General features: G+C 35.5%; 1 protein-coding gene across 2 annotated transcripts in view; it reads right to left on the reverse strand.

The window, feature by feature from the left end:
• Positions 1 to 230: 230 nt before the first annotated feature.
• Positions 231 to 21,193, reverse strand: part of NFU1 (NFU1 iron-sulfur cluster scaffold) — a 29,290-nt gene continuing 8,327 nt past the window's right edge. Inside the window, exons 3-8 of one of the 2 annotated variants that reach the window (XM_041756713.1) lie at positions 19,571 to 19,706; positions 14,467 to 14,533; positions 9,982 to 10,096; positions 5,904 to 5,964; positions 3,566 to 3,740; positions 231 to 1,005 (exon numbers count right to left, since the gene is read on the reverse strand). In XM_041756713.1, coding sequence (XP_041612647.1) covers positions 961 to 1,005; positions 3,566 to 3,740; positions 5,904 to 5,964; positions 9,982 to 10,096; positions 14,467 to 14,533; positions 19,571 to 19,706 — 599 coding nt within the window. In that variant the 3' untranslated portion in view covers positions 231 to 960. The remainder of the gene's footprint in view (positions 1,006 to 3,565; positions 3,741 to 5,903; positions 5,965 to 9,981; positions 10,097 to 14,466; positions 14,534 to 19,570; positions 19,707 to 21,193) is intronic. The other variant, XM_041756714.1, reaches the window with a different exon arrangement.

A 21,193-nucleotide genomic window follows, 5' to 3' on the forward strand; every position in this document is an offset into this window, starting at 1 on the left:
TATCTGAAAAATCAGTACCTCTATGGGAGAAAGACAACTGATCAAATTTCTGCCATGGCACAGATTATAAATCTCTAAATCAGGAGAAGCCAGTGGAAGAAGAACCAAAGCAGTTTCTCATCTTTTCCCAGAGATTCTGCTTCATAAAATAAAGCCTGAGCATGCTAAGACAGCTTTTCCCTCAATTCAGCCTATTGTTTCTTCTATCAACAGAAATTCGGTCTACATTCTGGAACTTGGTTCTTTATTAGTTTTCAGCATTACAACTTTTTTTTATTTTTATTTTTTTGGTCTTTTAGTGAGAAGTTATGTGCCACTACATTTAGGGCTCCCAGCCTGATGCTATTTTTTAAGAGACAGATGGGGGGGAGAGGCGAAGGGAAAGGGAGAGAGAGAATCTTAAGCAGGCCGCACACCCAGCACAGAGCCCAATGTGGGACTTGTTCTCACAACCTTGAGATTATGACCTGAGCCAAAATCAAGAGTCAGACACTTAACCAACTGAGCTACCCAGGCGCCCCTAGCCAGATACCATTTTTAAGCCAGAATTGTTAGGGCTTTTTTTTTAAGCAAGATAAAAATCCAATAAAGACAGTTTCAGATATTTCACAGAGCTAAGCCATTTTACAGTATTTTTAAAAGCATTCTCCATATTCTGTATTTAAAAAGTAAATAAATTAAATGGGAGAAAATGAACTGCTTCACATATTATGCAAAGAAGGAACCATGAGAAATAAAGAACAAACATTAAAATATCCTTGGATAAAATCCACGTGTACAGATGATTCAGGATGTTATAAATAACTCATATGAGGTAAAGCAAACATGCAATATTTATATATAAGTCTCTGAAAAAAGGGCATATTTTATTAATCCTCAAGTTTCTTAGATTAATAATAAATGCTTGGTATATATTATCAGTAAGTCCAATTGCTGGGCCCACAAAAAATTCTAATTATTTTAAGTTGAGTTTGCTTCTTTTTCATCTGATTCATCATCCATAACCTAAAACCAAAAAAAAAAAAGAAAGAAAGAAAAAAAGAGAATTTAAGAATTAAGGATTAGAAATTGCTATTTTCCTGATTGTACCATTACTTGCTTACCTAAAATACACTATAATAATGCATGTCAACCCAGTAAGAGTAAGTCTATCAACAGCCCCCAAAGCACAAAGTTTGTCTCACAACCTGGTATAATGACATAGAAGCAAATTTAATATTAGCAAATTAACTAAGCACTGGTCTCTTTTTCTTATCCCAAAAAAATCTAATAGCAGAGTCTCAGCTGGACACTGACCATAACAATTAACTAACTTTTTATTTCCTAGTCACAAGACTAATGTTAATTGACTGTTTTTTTTTTTTTCTCCCCAAAGCATTCTATTTACTTGAATATATTCTTAGGAGCTATACCAAACTATTATAAAATATATCTTAGAAAAATGAATCCCCCCAAAAAGAAATAAAATATCATGCTAACAACTAATTATTTTGGTTTAACTCAGATAAAAATTCATTTTATACCTTAAAAAAATGTGAGGACCTTCATTTTTAATGTAAAATTATTAGAAAGATACTAATGAATACCCGATTAAAAATGAAAAGATTTATTTATTTATTAACAACAGGTTTATTTACTTGAGAGAAAGAAAGAGAGAGAGAGAAAGAGAGAGAGAGCACGCAAGAGCACAAGCTGGGGGAGGGGCAGCAGGAGAGGGAGAAGCAGAGTCCTCACTGAGCACAGAACCCAGGCGAGGCTCCATGTCACAACCTTGGGATCAGACCTGAACCAAAACCAAGAGTGGACACGTAACCAACTGCACCACCCAGGTGCCCCAAGATTAGTAACTTTTCATGAGTTAATAATATATTACTCAGAAAATAAAAGGTTGTCCTTTAGAGAGGAAAAGAGTGGGGATCCCTGGGTGGCGCAGCGGTTTGGCGCCTGCCTTTGGCCCAGGGCACGATCCGGGAGACCCTGGATCGAATCCCACGTCGGGTTCCCGGTGCATGGAGCCTGCTTCTCCCTCTGCCTGTGTCTCTGCCTCTCTCTCTCTCTCTCTCTCTCTGTGTGACTATCATAAATAAAAAAAAAAAAAAAATAGAGAGGAAAAGAGTTACACAAACTCAAGATTTTTGTTTGTTTTCAACACACCTACTACAATTAAACACCAATTCAAGTTTATAACCTGACTACCAATTCACTACCCCACCCTGGATAAGTGAACAAAGAAGATAATGGAACATTTTGTTTCTTTTTTTTTTTTTAATTTATGATAGTCACAGAGAGAGAGAGAGGCAGAGACACAGGCAGAGGAAGAAACAGGCTCCATGCACCGGAGCCCGACGTGGGATTCGATCCCGGGTCTCCAGGATCGCGTCCTGGGCCAAAGGCAGGCGCCAAACCGCTGCACCACCCAGGGATCCCTATTTTGTTTCTTTAAATCTAGAAGAATCTGATTCTGATCCAAGATTATCATGGAAAAGTACTTCTCTCATAGTTTCTCTTTTGAGTTGGGTACAAATGGATATTTATTTCCAAGGAATGGATATTTTATAATCTCAGCAACATTCAATCCAAATAATTTTGTCAATCACCTCCTTTTTTAGGCACAACATTCCTAAATTTGGAAAAATACTTCCAAATACTTTGTAATACAAAGAAACACACAGGACTAAGTGTTGGAGAGGAACACAAAGACCTCGATATGATTACAAACCTCCCAAGGAAATTCCCCATAAACATAAATCTGAAACACACACTCAAAGAGGCTTTGGACCAAAGTAGACAGAGCCTAAGTCCAAGGGGAGGACTGATAAGACCTTCAAAGAGGAGATGGCATGTACTGTACCAAAAGGACAGACTTTAATACCACCCAGATGAGTGGTTCTCAGAAAAGCTGAGGAGATACCTCTCCTTAAAGGCACAGAACGATCTAAAGAGTGTTTTCAAATTTCTAATTTCCATTCTTTTCCTGCTTGATAATCTCTTTCCATAAGGCCAAGCCTCTTGGTTGAGAGCTGCTGCAGTGAAAGTCACTATTACTGCTGAGAAGGTTCTGTGCTATATTCCTTAGGTACCTTGGGGAGAAAAAAAATGCTAGCAGGCTATACCTCTGCTCAGTACAGTGTTTTACTATACAACAAAGCATGATCTCTCGATGAGCTCTGGCCCAGGTAAGTATGATATAGTGGAGCTCTTCCAGAGAGGACTTCCAACTGTCATCTACAAAATTCCATGTTTTGAATCCTCTTTTCATAATTTTTCTACAACCAGAGCAGCAGTATGGCCTCTGAGTCTCCATTTCCTTATATGTAAAATGGGAATGCTTTACTCAATACTGTGTTGTGAGATTAAAGAAATAATATTTGTAAAAAAGGCCTGGCAAATAGTAGGTATTCATAACACTAAAGTGAATTCTAAAATAAGGAATCTTCAAGTCTGATAACAATTATAACACAAAGTTCCAGGCCCTGAAGAATATGTAAGGTGACAAATTTCTTTTTTCTCCCCCCCAAAATTTATTTTAATATTGAATTTCAAGTGTCATATAATATTGGCATACCTGTTCTACACCCTCCACTTCTGGAATATAAAATTGCAGCATGTTCTGAATTCCATTTTTCAGAGTAATGATTGAACTGGGGCAGCTGGTACAAGAACCTTGGAGCTTCAGCTGGACAATGCCATCTTCAAAGCCTTTATAGATAACATCTCCGCCATCTTCCTGCACAGTTGGCCTGTGGTCACAGAATATTTGTGATGTATGTAAGAGACCTGAAGTTTCCATCAAAAACATTTAAAACAACTTAGGGCTTAGATTTTATATTGGTAAATTCATAAAGTTAGAGCTACTTATACAACAGAAAATGAGTATTATAGCTAATCTCATTTGTAATTTTTTTAAAATTTCAGATAAAATGCCAAAACTCACTCATATAAATATTTGCTTTACTTATTATATTTTAATCCTGCTTATTTGCAATCTTTTTAGGCATTTAAGATCTTAGATGTCCTAGTAATTACAGTAATTACCTAAGATAATACTCATTTCTTGTGAATGAACAGAGGCAGACTTACATAACACATGCTGTTTTTTTTTTTTTTTCAGGTAAACTTTGCATGGAAATATAACAATATGAAAAATGCATAAATCACTTATGGTCAATTAAATGAATCTTTACAAAATGAGCACACATTTGTCCCACGCCAACACACAATGCTAGCACCCCAGAAGTCCCCTCTGTGCTTCCTCACAACCAAAGGTAATCTTCTCCTAACTGGTTATTACCACTGATTAATTCTGCCTGCTTTCTAACTTTATAAATATAAATTCCATTTAAAAAACATATAGCACGGGGATCCCTGGGTGGCTCAGCGGTTTGGCGCCTGCCTTTGGCCCGGGGCGTGGTCCTGGGGCCCTGGGATCGAGTCCCACGTCGGGCTCCTGGCATGGAGCCTGCTTCTCCTTCCGGCTCTGTCTCTGCCCACCCCCCCCCTCTCTCTTTCTATGTCCATCATAAATGAATAAATATTTTTTTAAAAAAACATATAGCATTTACTCTTTTGTATTTGGCTTATTTTACTCTTTATGAGATTTTTCCTCATCATCACAAAGTATTCCATTAAGTGAAAAATGCCAGAACTTCTCCCTGCTATTGCTGCTGGACATTGGTGTTAAGATCAGTTTTTGGCTTTTACAAACAATGCAGCTGAGAAGATTCTTGCAGACGTGTTTTGGTATACATGTACACGACTACTGGGAATACCTCGAGCACAGAATTGCTCAATCAAGAAAGTACATACGTTCACATTTAGCAGATACAAACAGTTTGCCCTCTGCCCAGGCTCTCACACCACAGCCTCACACCAACAATCAGCAAAATGACCCACAGGAAGCCTTAACAAGCTTCCCTTTTCTATAGGATCTCGTGTGCTTTGGCAGCTCTCTACTGTTTTCAAACAAAAAAAAATTTTATTGTATTTTACTGTAGTTCTGGGAGTTCTTACCAGGACCATGAGTCTACTACAAGCAAAAGTGGAAGCCTACAGTTCTCTATTCATTTAAATTTATTCTTTATGGGCAATGGCCTGAAAAAAAAGTACTACTTCTCTTCTCACAATCCACCCAAATACTGTTTGACTCCTTTTTTCATCTTAAGAGATTTGGTATTGTAACAATATCAAACTTAGACGGTGACTGTAAAAGATAAATTCCTTCACTATGTTTAGACAAACTGTTTTAAAATTTTGAGTGAGGGATCCCTGGGTGGCGCAGCGGTTTGGCACCTGCCTTTGGCCCAGGGCGCGATCCTCGAGACCCGGGATCAAATCCCACATCGGGCTCCCAGTGCATGGAGCCTGCTTCTCTCTGCCTATGTCTCTGCCTCTCTCTCTCTCTCTATCTCTGTGACTATCATAAATAAATTAAAAAAAAAAAAAAAAGGAAACCAAGTTGGATTCCTTTAAAAAAAATAAAATAAAATAAAATTTTGAGTGAATATACATAATGTACAGGCTTTAAATTCAATTGCCATGGTTATATACTGTCTGTGGTTGACATTAACTTAAATTTATTTATTAGACTTTTGGGGGTTTTTTCCTCCCAGACACCTAAAAGTACACTGCTATAATGGAAACTGCCTCTGCAATATATCTGATTTCAGGCAGAATGGATGAGCACAGGGGGAATCTCTGGGTGGCTCAGTCGTTTGGCACCTGCCTTCGGCTCAGGGTGTGATACTGGAGACCCAGGATCGACTTCCACATCAGGTTCCCTGCAGGAAGCCTGCTTCTCCCTCTGCCTGCATCTCTGTCTCTGTCTCTGTCTCTCTCTCTCTCTGTGTCTCTCATGAATAAATAAAATCTTAAAAAAAAAAAAAAAAGAATGGATAAGCACATACCGTATTCTAGTATCTAACAATTCCTTAATCATTGCCACAACTTCATCATCTTCTTCAGATCCTAGAAACAATTACAAATAAAATATATCAACAATAGAAATTTTAGTGACACCTGAGAGGCTCAGTGATTGAAGTATCTGCTTCGGCTCAGGTCATGATCCTGGAGTCTTGGGATGGAGCCCTGTGTCAGGCTCCCTGCTCAGTGGGGAGCCTGCTTCTCCCTCTCCTCCCTGCTCTAGCTCTTTCTTGCTATATCTGTCATTATCTCCCTCTCTCAAATAAATAAATAAAATCTCAAAAAAATTTTTAATTAAAAAAACCCAGAAATTTTATATCAATGCAAATACTAGTACTAAACCAGGATGATTTTAACTTAATGTCTCATTAAAAAAAATAATAAAAGCACAAAACATGTGTGTCTCATTAAAAAAAATGATAAAAGCACAGAACATGTAACTTATGGTGATATAAGGGAAATGGAAATGAAATGATAGTTGGGGAGATGGGAAGATCATTTGATTCTCTGAAGAAAAAAATTTTTTTAAGATTTGTTTATTTGAGTGAAAACACATACGCATGTGCCAGGAGGAGGGGCAGAGAGACAAAGAGTCTCTAGCAGACTCTGTGCTGTGTATGGAGCCCAACATGGGGCTCGATTTCATGACCCTGAGATCACGACCTGAGCAGAAGCTAAGAGTCTGTTGTTCAACCAACTATGCCACCCATGCGCCCCTGGATTCTCTGAAGGAAATTAAGGAGCACCAGTCAACTCAATACTTGGCAATAGGGAATCCCTGGTGGCTCGGCGGTTTAGCGCCTGCCTTTGGCCCAGGGTGCGATCCTGGAGTCCCAGGATCGAGTCCCAAGATCGAGTCCCACATCGGGCTCCCGGCGGCATGGAGCCTGCTTCTCCCTCCGCCTGTGTCTCTGCCTCATTCTCTCTCTCTCTCTCTCTCTATGTCTATCACGAATAAATAAATCTTTAAAAAAAAAATACTTGACAATAAAGGTGTCCAACTGACATAACTTGATCTACTAATGATGTTAGGGTTTGAATTTTTTTGGTCAAGTAAACTTTCATCATCCTGAAGGATTGAGAAGTGGAAGAGAAAAAAAAGATTGCCTGGATTCTGATGTACAGTTTGAGACACAAAGCCACACCTACTTCAGAAGTTAACTTACACTTTTTTCAATTTAGTATTTTTTCAAAATGACAACCATACTAAATATAGATGTAACCCTTATGAAAATTTACAAAATGTTCTACAAATCTGAATAAAAATCAGTACTTTCATTTTGTGTCATTTTTGTTTTTACTTTGTAAGGTTATATACTGACCTTCAATACCTTTTTAAAAATTTTAAGGTTTAGAAATTTTTTTCAGAAATTTACCTTTAGGAAAACTAAAAATACAGATAATCCCAATTACGCTATAATACACACACAGAATTCTGACAACGGTGTAAATAAAAATTATCAATGTTAAATTATATTAACTTTGAATCTTTTTAATAAAAGAAATCAAACGTAATAAAACTAAAACTCTCTTATGTTGGGCACCTGGTGGCTCAGTCAGTGAGCATTGGACTCTTGGTTTCAGCTCAGGTCATGACCTCATGGGTCATGAGATAAAGCCCACACCAGGCTCCACGCTCAGCAGAGTCACCTTGAATGAGTCTCTCCCTCGGCCCCTCCTCCCACACACAAGCACACATGTTCTCTCTCTAAAATAAATAAATAACACTTTAAAAAAAAAAAAAGGCAAAAAATTCTCTTACGCCAACAAACCTAAGTTCCATTCCCCACTACCACTTCCATAAACAATCATTATCAGAATTTAGCATGTATCCTTCTAGTATATTTACATTAAATTTACATTAACATGTGCAAATTTTCACAGATAAGATCACATACATACACTGTTCTATACCTTTTGTCTATTTAATATTTCTAAAAAGTTTTTCCATATCAGCATATATAGATATGCCTCAATTTTTAAAACAGGTACACAATAATTGCCGTATAGATTTTTCATTTAGCCAATTTCTGAATTTCAGTTGTTTCCAGTTTGTTGCTATTTCTAACAATCTGAAGCATACACGCTTCTGTGAAGTATGATCAATGTACTTTTGCAAATCTATGAAGTATTTCTCACATATCTGTAAGATAAATTTCAAGAGGTGAAATATTGGATCAACAGGCTTTTGTATTTTTTAATTTGGGGAGGTATAGTCAAATGGCTCTGCAAACATTCTATCAATTTTTTGTATATACCTACCAAAAACCCATATAACTGTTTTGGGTATTATTTAAAGTTTACATTAATGGTATATATGTAAGATTATGTAAATAAACATACCCTTCAATTTTCCTTAATCAATTAGTATTTTCTCTTATGTCTTTTCACATTGGTGTATCTCCCAATCTAGTTCATTCCTTTTAATTGCTGATACACTTTTTAAATACTTCAATGAACATGCTTCATGTATTGTTTTGTATACATTTGTAAGACTCATTTAGGATATATATCTTGAAGTGGACTTGTTCATCTAAATATGAGTATATAAATTTTTTTTGTGTGTGTGTATATATACATATATATATGTATATATACACACACACGACAGTATCTTTATGATGCTGGGAAAGGATAAACTTCATAAAGAACAAATTCTAATAGTCCTAGCAATACTTACTAATCTCCATGCACAGTTACTCTTCCTAGTGCTCTTCACAAAGTTAACTTATTCAAAAGGTACAAAAAAGCACAAACCACAAAGGAAAGGATGAATATATGCGACTACATTAAAAAGAAAAACTTCTGTGCTTGCTTCAACAGCATACATACTAAAACTCGAATGAAAACAGAGAAGGTTAATACGGCCTCTAAGCAAAGTTTACCGGTGAACTGATGAAATGTTCTGCCTTTTAAAAAATTGGAAAAAGAAAAATTTCTAAATGACAAAAACCCTATAAACATAGTGAGAAGACAAGAAATGGTTGCAAAGAAGTCATTTGCAATGATTATACCTAACAAAGGTATATTCACAATATTTTTCAAAATCCTGTTAAAATTAATGCAAAAAAAGACAACTCAGTTTTTAAACATTGGGTAAAGATTATGAACAGGAAATTTACTGACAAGAACAATAATGGCCCGGAAACATATGAAAACCTTCAAGCTCAGTGCTAATCAAGGAACTACACTTAAAACAGGATACCATTTATACCTAATACATTGGCTTAAGAAAAAAAGTTAAAAGACACTAAGTGATGATGATGATAAAGATATAAGAAAGTTCAAATTCTTATATACTGCTAATTTGCATGTAAATTAGAACAATGTACAATACAGTAATTCTACTTTTAGGAATATACCCTAAAGAAACTCTCCACATACCCACAGAGACTTGTACAAGGATGCCCATTGCAGCAATGTTTGTGATAGAAATGAGTACAAACAATTCACTTGACCATAAGGAACATATTCACTCACTGTAATTTATTATATAATACGATCTAGCAATTAAGCTAGAACTACATTTTTTCAGAATGGTTGTATATATAACATACATTGTTTGAAGTTTAAAAAACCAATACCATATATTCCCTGCAGAGACTTATATTAAAAGTTCAAAAACAAACCAGGTTTACATACATCTCTGGAAACAGAAAGGGGAAACTGATGGATGGGGTTTGCGAGGTTTGGGTTGTCTTTAATGTTTTATTGAAAAATCAGTCTAAAACAACTATGGCAAAAAAATTAAACTCTATTAAATCTGAGAGGAAAACAAATTGGAAAATTTTTGTGATTGAAAACTTCAGTTTTGTACAATATATTCAATTTATATACAAGTTTTCAAAAATGATGGAAAAAACTAGTATATGTGAAGTTTTGTTCCCTCTAGAATTGGTTCCAGATCTAAACATGGTACAACGATAAAAATCTGTATTCTCATACAAAATCAAGAGAAATGTGAAGAAAGTAATCTGTAATCACTTCCAAAATCAAGAGAAATGTGAAGAAAGTAGGAAAAAAATTTTAATTAGATTAAATATGAATTACCCAGCACAGTACCTGCTTCTCCTGAAGATGTTTCCTCAGTAACTAAGGGTAAGCCAGAAGCAAAGAAATCCATGATTGTTGCATAAATATCTGGTTTCAGTAAATTCCAGTCTAACTCTTCGCTTTCCTGTAAATATTTAAAGGAAAATGCTGTATTTCTAATCAAAAGCAAAGACTAATACAAAACAATACTTTGTATTTTTTAAAAATCTTTTCCTATATACATCCTATACTGTGTAACAACAGCAGGCATTTCTGGAGACGACCTGTCAATTCCAGTCCTTAATGGATCTGGCTTATAAGGACTTTTGGAAGATATAATCTTAGAACATTCCTCATACATTCATCCATTCATTCATCAAACTTGTATTAAGTGTGCTGTAGGTACCATGTCTTGTATAGGGAGATATTACAATGATTAAAAGATACTTTTTTTTCATGAAGTGAAGAAAGTTAAAATATTGAATGAACTCAGTGATTAAAGAGAATGACCAAGAGAATTCCTACTCTTTTAAAGAAAATAGGATAGGGTTGTTTGATCAAATATATAAGATATCCCACAAGTATCCAAAAACTTCAATTCACATGTATTACTTAAGAGAACTGAAGAAATTTAGTGACAAAACTGGAGAACATTAACGTTCTTATCTATGGCTGTTGTGCTAGAGGACTTATGAACCTCCAACGAGCCTGGTATCTTTTTTTGTTGTTGTTGTTAAAGATTTTTATTTATTTATTCATGAAAGACACAGAGAGAGAGCGAGAGAGGCAGAGACACAGGCAGAGGGAGAAGCAGGCTCCATGCAGGGAGCCCGATGTGGGACTCGATCCCGGGACTCCAGGATCATGCCCTGGGCAGAAGGCAGGCGCTAAACCGCTGAGCCACCCAGGGATCCCCCAAGCCTGGTATCCTTAAAAAAGAATAACTATGTCACCTCTATGTCTGGCCAACTAGTTGATTCCATTTTTTTAAAAAGTCGATTATTAAATACCTAGATAGTACTATATCTAAAAAGAGAAAGGGAGCATGTATTCTTTTAGTTTTTTAAAAGAGAGCTCTTAAGGAGGAAAAACTATTAGATGCAGTCCATTTAGATTCTCAGGGGGCTGTTAGCCAGTGGCTATACTTAAATACTATTAAAAATGAGTCCACATGCATAAAAGGGGCTATTTTTGCCATGGATTAAGAACCAATTCAGGGTGCCTGGACAGCTCAGTCAGTTGAGCATCAGACTCTTGATTTCAGCTCAGGTCATGATCTCGGGGTCCTGGCATCAAATACCATGTCGGGCTCTGTGCTCAGCTCACAGCTTGAGATTCTCTCTCTACTCATGTGCGTGCTCGCTCTTTCTTGCAAATAAATAAAATCTTAAAAAAACCCAAAAAACGATTTAGACATGGTATCCAGAAGACAAGATAAATGAGCACTTCTATGGATACAAGAGCAAAACTAGTGAGTGCCTTAGTGACTGGGAATAGGAACTGGTCCTGGGTAACATTGTAATAACTTATTGGGAATATGGATCAGAGGGCTTCAGATCTTCAGGAAGTAGGGGCTCTACTGAGTAGGAAAATAGTGGTAATAAAAAAAAAGAAAAATATTCCAAAGTTGTCTGAATGAGAAAAAAAGGCAGTACATAAACTTCAAACACATTTACTCATTTAGAAAAAAGTAACAGGGGTGCCGGCTGGTTCAGTCAGTAAAACATATGACTCTTGATCTTGGGGTCATGGGTTCAAGCTCCATGTTGGACACAGACCTTACTTAAAAAAAATTGGAATTATTAAAGTTATTTCAAAGGATAGAAAAATAGAAAACTGTACTCTGCTAAAGAAATAAATGATTCATTTTTTAACAAATTATATATAAAATGCTCATTTTTATGAATATACCTGTAAAAAACATAAAATATCCATTTCAATAACAAGTTATACATAAAAAGTCTCTGAATTATCAATTATAAATCAGAAAAGGAAACAGGTAATAGATGAAGGTATCAGGTAGATGAAATAGTCCTTACAAAAGGTAACTGAAAGAAAACAAATCTACTATTCTACCTATTAAATTTCAATATATGCCCTAACTTAAATTATTATTTATTAGTTATGCTATTTCACTTAAGAAAAAATAGTGGGGCTGGAAAAATTCCAAAAAGAGTAATTAAATTATGAATAAGGAAGCAAATAAAAGCTGACTTACCAAAATCAAGTCAAAGAAAAAAAACAACTCTGTAAGATACACTCACATTTTCATCTAAAAATTTTTTACATGCCATAGGCTGTATTTAGAAAAACTAAAAAAAAAAAAAAAAATCTTGTTAAAATAAACACATAGGGCAGCCCCGGTGGCGGAGAGGTTTAGCGCCGCGGTTTAGCGCTGCCTGCAGCCCGTGGTGTGATCCTGGAGACCCGGGATCGAGTCCCACGTCAGGCTCCCTGCATGGAGCCTGCTTCTCCCTCTGCCTGTGTCTCTGCATCTCTCTCTCTCTGAATAAATAAATAAATAAATCTTAAAAAAAATAAAAATAAAAAGTAAATAAAATAAACACATAATTTGCCATTTGTAAAACGAAGACAAGAATACCTAGTTTACCTAATTAAATTAGATGATATACGTAAAGCACTTCTGTTATGTAAATGCCATACCAGACACGTTGGAGATATTAAACAAAATTGGTCCTCGTTCACCCTCAAAAAATATCAAAGAAAGCAAACTGAAGAATACCAAAGATAGGTCAGATGTCTCTACACTGGTAAACAAGTGGGATTGGTCACCACGGATTTACTCACCACAGTTCTATTGGCAGAAACCCCTCAAAGCCTGAAAATTCAGTCTATGAAGTCTTATGTCATTGCTTCTTTCTACAAAAATTTCTGGACGTGCATACCATGTGCTAGGCATTGTTCTAGATGAACTTAACAAGATGGGCAATCTCTATCTTTATGGAGTTTACATTCTAATGTAGGAAAGACACATAATAAAAATCAACCAAAAAAAATGTGACTAAGTGATAAGTGCAATGAAGACAATAAACAGAGTAATGAGCTCCTGGAGGGAGAGCCACTTCAACCGATAGGGGTAAGGGAGGGCTCTGTGAGAAATTAGAGCTGGTAACACTTTAAAACAACAGGGAAAAACATTTTACATTTGGGATACTTGTAGGAAAAACTAGAGCCAGTGGGACTGCCACCATGGAGGAAAACTAATTCTCCTCCACACATAGAAAGCTGTTAAGAGAATACTGTACTGGACTGTTTGTAACACGTCACTGATCCAGTCCACTTTTATCAGTTCTATCAGTACATCAAGAACTCAGAGTAATCCTTTCAAACTTCTTAAGTACATAAAAAGTTTTGATTCTGACATAATCTTAAGTGATTCAGTTAGTGATACACATCAATATCATTTATCATCAATACACACAATCAATAGACCTAAAAGTGAACATAGTTCCAATTTATTTATTTATTTATTTTTTATTTTTATTTTTTCATAGTTCCAATTTAAACAGTCCATTTTCCATTCATCTAGTAGACTTAAAAACAGAACTGCTTGGGCAGCCCCGGTGGCTCAGCGGTTTGGCGCCGCTTTCAGCCCAGGACCTGATTGATCCTGGGGTCCCAGGATCGAGTCCCACATCGGGCTCCCTGCACGGAGCCTGCTTCTCCTGTGTCTCTGCCTCTCTTTCTGTGAATCTCATGAATAAATAAATAAATCTTAAAAAAAAAAAAAAAAAAAAACGGAACTGCCTTTTCTAGAGGATACCACCTCAGCTGTTGGAATGGGTAGAATGGTTAGATGGACTTTCTGACATCCACAAGTTAACAGGTGCTGCAGAACACCACAGTCCACTGCTCCTATCTGTGAAGTTCTGAAGTACTGCAGCAGATGTGCCAGGACTTAAGAGCCTGCTTTGAAAGCAGGTACACATTCATTCTTTTGGTCAAATATATAAACATAGTTTGATTATATCTGTTTGCTTCTCTTTTTACTCTATCATTTTAAATTAAGAACTACTAAAAAAATAAAAAATAAAAATAAAAAATAAAAAATAAAAATAAAAATAAAAAAAATAAAATAAATAAAATAAAATAAAATAAAAGAACTACTAAAAATATCAAAACCACCAATAAAATCTCAAGTATGAAAGAAAAAAAAAAGAATTAGTAAAAATAATACTTGGAGCCTAAATTCTAGTCCTGCCCAGGTTGAGTCCTGGCCCTGCCGTAGGACAGATATAAAATACTGGACACAATTCTGTATTCAACCCTCTGAAGCTCAAGTTTTTCTCTTTTAAAAAATGAGGGATTTGGACTATAGTTAACTTCAAGTTGAAAATTCTATTTAACAATTAACTGGAAAAATAGAAGAAGTAAACAATTTGAGATTTTTAATAACAATATGTATAAAATACACTAAGAAAGAAAATTTTGGAGATGAATGTTGGAAAAAATTAACAAAACTTGACACATTATTTTATATAATCCTATGTTTACCTTTGTGACAGTGATGAAATCTGGTCCAAAAAAGACACTTTTTACACCTTCGATCCTAAATAACTGTCTGTGAATAAATAAAAAATAAGAGGTAATAAAATGCTTTATTATAGAAAAGTTTAAACACATACAAAGGTAGACAGAAAAGTAAAAGAACCTTTACATATCGTCACCAGTATCAATAATTCATGGCCGACAATTATCAACTCCTAGCCAATCTTGTTTCATCCTCTTACCCTAAGATCTAGCAATCCCACTCTAAGGTATTTACCTAAGAAAAATGAAAACATGCTCCACAAAGACCTGTACATAAATCTGTATAGCAGCTTTATTTATAAGCCAAAAAGAATGTTTGGAAATGTCTATCAGCTAGTGAATAACTGAACAGACTGTGTGTACCTGTAAAATGCAGTACTACTAAGCAATAAAAAAGAATAAACTACTGGAATGTACAAAAATAAGGAGGGCTCTCAAAAGCATTAGGCTAAATGTAAGAAGCCAAACACAAAAGACTGTAAGGTGCCATTTATATGAAACTCTAGAAAATATACAACTATAATGGCAGAAAGATCGATAGTTACCAGGGTGACAGATGTGTTAACTAATTTCACTGTGGTAAGCATTTTGCAAGGCACATGTATATCAAGTCAGCACACTGTATAGCTTAAACTTACACAATGTTTTACATCAATTTTATCTCAACAAAGCTGGAATTCATTCCCCTGAAACAAAATAGTTACCACCATATGAAAGTGAAGCAAAAAGATCCTATGGGAAGAGAAATGAGGGATTTCTGCAGTGATAAAAATGTTGCATATTTTTATTTTACTGGTGGTTACACAATTTTATATATTTATCAAAACTCTGGACTAGGGATGCCCGGGTGGCTCAGCAGTTTAGCGCCGCCTTCAGTCCAGCATGTGATCCTAGAGACTGGGGATCGAGTCCCACATCGGGATCCCTGCATGGAGCCTGCTTCTCCCTCTGCCTGTGTCTCTCCCTCTCTCTCATGAATAAATAAATAAAATCTTAAAAAAAAAAAAAAAAAAGAACCAAAAACTCTGGACTATACACTTAAAATTGACGAATTTTATTTCATGTAAATTATACCTCAATAAAATTAATTTTTAAAATCCTCTAAGAGGGGCAGCCCCGGTGGCGCAGTGGTTTAGCGCCGCCTGCAGCCCAGGGCGTGATCCTGGAGACCCTGGATCGAGTCCCACGTCAGGCTCCCTGCACAGAGCCTGCTTCTCTCTCTGCCTCTCTCTCTGTGTCTCTATGAATAAATAAATAAAATCTTTAAAAAAATAAAAATAAAATAAAATAGAATAAAAATAAGATCTTCTAAGAGGAGGAGGGGAAGATTATTATTTGGAAAGCCCCTACATGGGCAGCCCGGGTGGCTCAGAGGTTCAGTGCCGCCTTCAGCCCAGGGCGTGATCCTGGAGTCCTGGGATCAAGTCCCACGTCGGGCTCCCTGAATGGAGCCTGCTTCTCCCTCTGCCTGTGTCTCTGCCTCTCTCTCTCTCTGTTTCTCGTGAATAAATTTTTTTAAAAATTAAAAAAAAAAAAAAAAGGAAAGTCCCTACAAGGGATTTTGAAATACATCTTCCTTCCCCAATCACTGGTATATGTACCATACCTAGTATTACACTCCAGAGCAATTTCCTTATCCCCTTACCCCTTATTAGGAATAAAAGCTGACACACTCCAAAAAAGGTTACAGTTTACCTTTTCTTTGTCTCCCATTGTAAGAGTATTACTGGAATTACTAATTTGAAATTATTTAGGAATTTGTCTAAAAAAATGTCATCTGGGTTCTCTAATTCAATATTAAACCTACAAGAAGTTACAAGGTACCTGGCTGCATAGTATTGATCCTATAAACCCAAGCAGACCTATATATAAGTAGGTCCACTGACTGGCTCCGTACACCTGGACTGTTATGAAAGCTTTTTTCTCAAATTAAAGGACCATACAGAAGAATCAACTCAATATTGGGCCATATCATGGGGACTTTTAGGCAAGACTACATAGGTTCTAAAGAACCTAAAGAACCTAAAGAAAGAAAAAGCTGAAAAGGAGTTTCAAACATGATTACACATGCTTTGCCATTTATCTGCGATTTAGCTTGGAACAATTTCAACTTCTACAATGTTGAAAATAAAATATGATACCCGGAACTGAACACATATGCCAAATGCAGTCTAATTTACTCAGAATATAAAGACTGTTGCCGCTCTTGGGCTGGACAAACTCTTAAAGTTTGACTGACTTTTTTGAGTACTGCATCACATCCAACATAACAAACTAAAAAGTCAGATTCTTCTATCCCACAATTGTGCTATTTGTTTTAAAAATTTAAATAACAAGCCTTAGTATTTGTTCCTGCTAGAATTTAGCTGACTTGCTTTAACCTATCACTTCAGCCTACTGAAACTTTTTTTTTTTAGCCTACTGAAACTTTTTAAACATTTCTCTGAATTTTGCCACCTAACATAGAAGCGATTGTTCCCATCTGAAAACTGGTAACTATCACTATCAACGTCGCAGATAAAGAAATGTATTGAATACACATGCCAACTACAGAGATATTACAGATACTACAGAGCCCTCTTACATGTCACTAGAGACAGACTTACACTGTGCTTAAATTTGTCTTGTATATAGGATAGTGAGAAATAGGTCAAATGCCTCTCTGAAGTAAGATACACTGCTGTTTATTCTTATTTATTCAGTTACTCATTCATTCAACAAATATTTCAAAACTTACTGAATATCACACTGTACTAAGCACTAGAGCTAGAATGATGAGCAAGACAGACTGGTCTCTGTTTTCAGGAAGCTTACATCTAGCTTACAGTAAAAACATTCTCTGTTAAAACAACAAAAACAAGATTAGTTTTGCTTGACTGAAGATAATAAATTCTGAGAATTCAGGAAATGAGCTGCTTTCAAAAGACTAATTTGAAAAGGGCTTTTGCCAACTAACATCTGACAGGAATAAGCTCCAGCTAATCTGTAACTGAACAGAGTGTCTTTTTCACTTTTATATCCTTTTAAATACAAAATACATAAATTCATTCTTGATGTAAACATTTCAAACTATTCATACAAACTGAAAATGCCTCTTGACCACCCCTCCCCCAAATCTACCGTTATCACTTGGGCATACAGTCTTCCAGACCTTATGTTAGTATAGTTTTGGGTTTTTTGTTTTTATATACATAATACTCATATGGTACTCAGTGTTTGCAACATTCTGAGGTACTCAGCTTTCCTCACTTAACAGTCTATCTCTCTCTCTTTTTTTTTTTTTTTTTAGAGAGGGAGAGAGAGATGGGGACAAAGGGACAATGGGAAAGGGAGAGAGAATCTTAAGCAGTCTCCATGCCCAGTGCAGAGCCTGATGCAGGGCTCAATCTCACAACCCTGAGATCATGACCCAAGTTGAAATCAAGAGTCAGACGCTTAACTGACTAAGCCACCCAGGCACACTAACAGTGGGTCTTAGAAGTCAGCCTATGACAGTAAATGAGGGTTCTTCTCATCTTTTTTAATATCTACAGACTATGGACAAACGAAGTTTATTGAACTCTTCCTACTGATGAGTATTTAGGTTGTTTCCAATTCGTTAACATTACCAACAAAGCTGCGATGAACATCTTGGTACCAACTTGTATATGTATGTGGATGTTCTTTAAGGCAGTGTTTTTCAACTCCACTAGTAACTTGTAAAATCAGTTAGGTATTGATCTGGATTTTATGGAATATAATAAAACAGAATAGAATAAGGAAAATAAGAAAGGAAATAAGAATATATAATGTCAGGGTGAAAACTGTACCATCAAATATGTACAAATTATACATCCATCTACATGTATATATATACTGGTTTGTAATATAAAATGTTTCCTACTGTGGACTGTAAAAAAAAAAAAAAGTATGAAAAACAAATGCTCTAAGGTATATCATGAGAAGTGGCATGTGTAGGTTAAGGGAAAGGCACATTTTCATTAAGGAGAAATTTTAGAAGGGGAGCCTGGGTGGCTCCATCAGTTAAGAGGCTGGCTCTTAATCTCTGCTCAGATCTCAATTTCAGGGTCCTGAGTTCAAGCCCCATACTGGGTTCCATGCTGGCCATGGAGTCTACTAAAAAAAATTTTTTAATTAAAAAAATTTTTCAAATTCCTGAGATGAATATATTTCTGGCTCTTCATATAAAATGGCTGTGTGTATAGAAGCAGTTATCTAAGATTTACTTTCCAAATACCCCTGGCAATCAGTATCAGGCTAGTGTAAATTAATGTAGATTGATCTAATACATCTTATTACAAATAATTTCTCTAGCTATTACTAAAACGAAGTTTATTCCAGTAATTTTATTGTTTGTCCTTTATCATCTGACCTACATTTAACATGTAGTGAATTTAAAAACTATGTCTAAATATCAGAAAGGGAGACAGAACATCAAGACTCCTAACTCTGGGAAACGAACTACGGGTGGTGGAAGGGGAGGAGGGTGGGGGTGAATGGGTGACGAGCACTGAGGGGGGCACTTGACAGGATGAGCACTGGGTGTTATTCTGTATGTTGGTAAATTGAACACCAATAAAAAATAAATTTATTATAAAAAAAACTGTCTAATTGACCAGTTTTTTAAAAATCATGCCAAATCTAATAATTATTATTATTCATAGTTCTGAGTGGAATATTTTAGAAACTGCTCCATTTTGAAACATCTAAAAAATTCAGTTATCCTTAAGAAAAAAATGAACTTTTCACTTCTTTTTATGAACAGTTTTATTAAAGATTTAGAATGGAAATTTATGTTATTATTTTGATGAACTTTTTTTAAGTGAAAATATAAATTCTTATTTAGTCTTGCTATAGATCTCTCAAATACATTACTTTTCAGGAGAAGGGTTTCCTAATATCAACTGTTATTTTTCTTAAATCTCTTACCTGAGAAGAAAATAAAGCATTCTCTACACTGAAAACAGTGCAGTGCACCTAAAAACACAATCACTAAATGAGGCTGCCTTACCCCCAAAGTCAGTTATTTATGTTTCTTGGTAAAAACAAATGAGAAACAGCAATATACCTAGCCAGAGGGGAGCGAAATGCTGCAGCTGGTGTGGGAAAATCCATGGTCCTTGTCTCAAGAACTGGTTTTCCTGGAATAAACTTTAAACTGTTGGGATTTGGGGTATCTTGTGTTTGAATAAACATGTGTCTCACTAAAAAAGAAAAAAGAAGAAAAAATGTTATTCCAGAAAAAACAGTAGTTAACTTTATGGACTATGATGTGCTCATTTCAAAGAATCAAAAGAAGAAAAGAAGAAAAAAAGAAAATAAGGCTTTATTGCTCAAGCTGACAAAATAGTTTTTAAAGACAACAAAGAACTTTACTGATACATTTAGGATAATTGCACTGAATTTTATACGAATACTGATTATTTAGTTTTGTTACTCAACAGACTCTAGCAATATCCTACTTTTAACTAGGACGGTATATCATCATTCAAGAGTCTTCAATGTATTTTATTTGATGACTTAGCACTAATGTTATCATATTCATAAATCATCACTATGATATTAAAAACAGTAAAATGTTACATTTTCTTCTTTCCAAAGTGCTTCTGTTGTTTTAAGATATATATTTATAACAATAATAATATTTTGTGTGTGTGCTTATTACCTGCCAGAGACAGGGCTGAATGCTTTAAATGTATTTGAGCCTTTAAAGATCATATGAAGAAACTCCATATTTTCCATTTTACAAATGAAGAAACTGAAGCTTAGAGTTAAGTAACTTGTCCAACGGTATAGACTTAGTGACGTTATAAATCATCATGTAGGGGCACCTGGGTGGCTCAACAGTTTAGCACCTGCCTTTGGCTCAGGTCATGATCCCGGAGTCCTGGGATCGAATCCCACATGGGGCTCCCTGCATGGAGCCTCCTTCTCCTTCTGCCTGTGTCTCTGCCTCTCTCTCTGTGTCTCTCATGAGTAAAAAAATAAACCCTTCTAAATAAATAAATAAATAATGTTTAAAAAATAAAATAAATTATGTAGGGAACCTATGTGAATTACTTTCTGGAATATTTTAAAATTATCTTTACGGGTTCTTCTTTGTTTCCTCTAGGGCCAGTGAATTCATTAAATGAATAAAGAAAGAACAGAATCTTCCATTTCCTACCTTGCTATTATGATAACAGCTTATAGGATAAAAGATAGTACTAGGGTTTAATAGTTTTAAAACGGGTCCTGATTATTTATTACAAAAATAAACTTTCTAACCAAATCAAATCAAACCAATTCTCATCTTAGAGCAATATACTGAAAAAGATTAATTTATTGAGCAGCTATCATGTGCTAAGTGCTCTCTGTGAATGACACCATTTAATCTTTTCATTCTCTCAAGGAAACACTATTCTAATCCTGTTTTATAAATAAGGAAAGTAAAGCTCTAAGTCACTTAGCTAGTTAAGAAATAGAGACAGGATTAAAGTCCTGCCAATTTCCTACCACAGACTTGCTTAACCACTAATATATGCTGCTACTCCACACCCAGCATAGTGCCCAGCATAATAGGAAAATATGTTTAATAAATCAGTTTTCCTATCCTGTCACAATCCTCATATCATGGCTGAAGAAAAATAGTAAAATATCAACCAGTAGCAGTTTTATTTTAAATTAGAAAGAGATAGGGACGCCTGGGTGG

This window comes from Vulpes lagopus, chromosome 5 (genome assembly GCF_018345385.1).
Source record: "Vulpes lagopus strain Blue_001 chromosome 5, ASM1834538v1, whole genome shotgun sequence".
In the NCBI taxonomy this organism is placed as follows: domain Eukaryota; kingdom Metazoa; phylum Chordata; class Mammalia; order Carnivora; family Canidae; genus Vulpes; species Vulpes lagopus.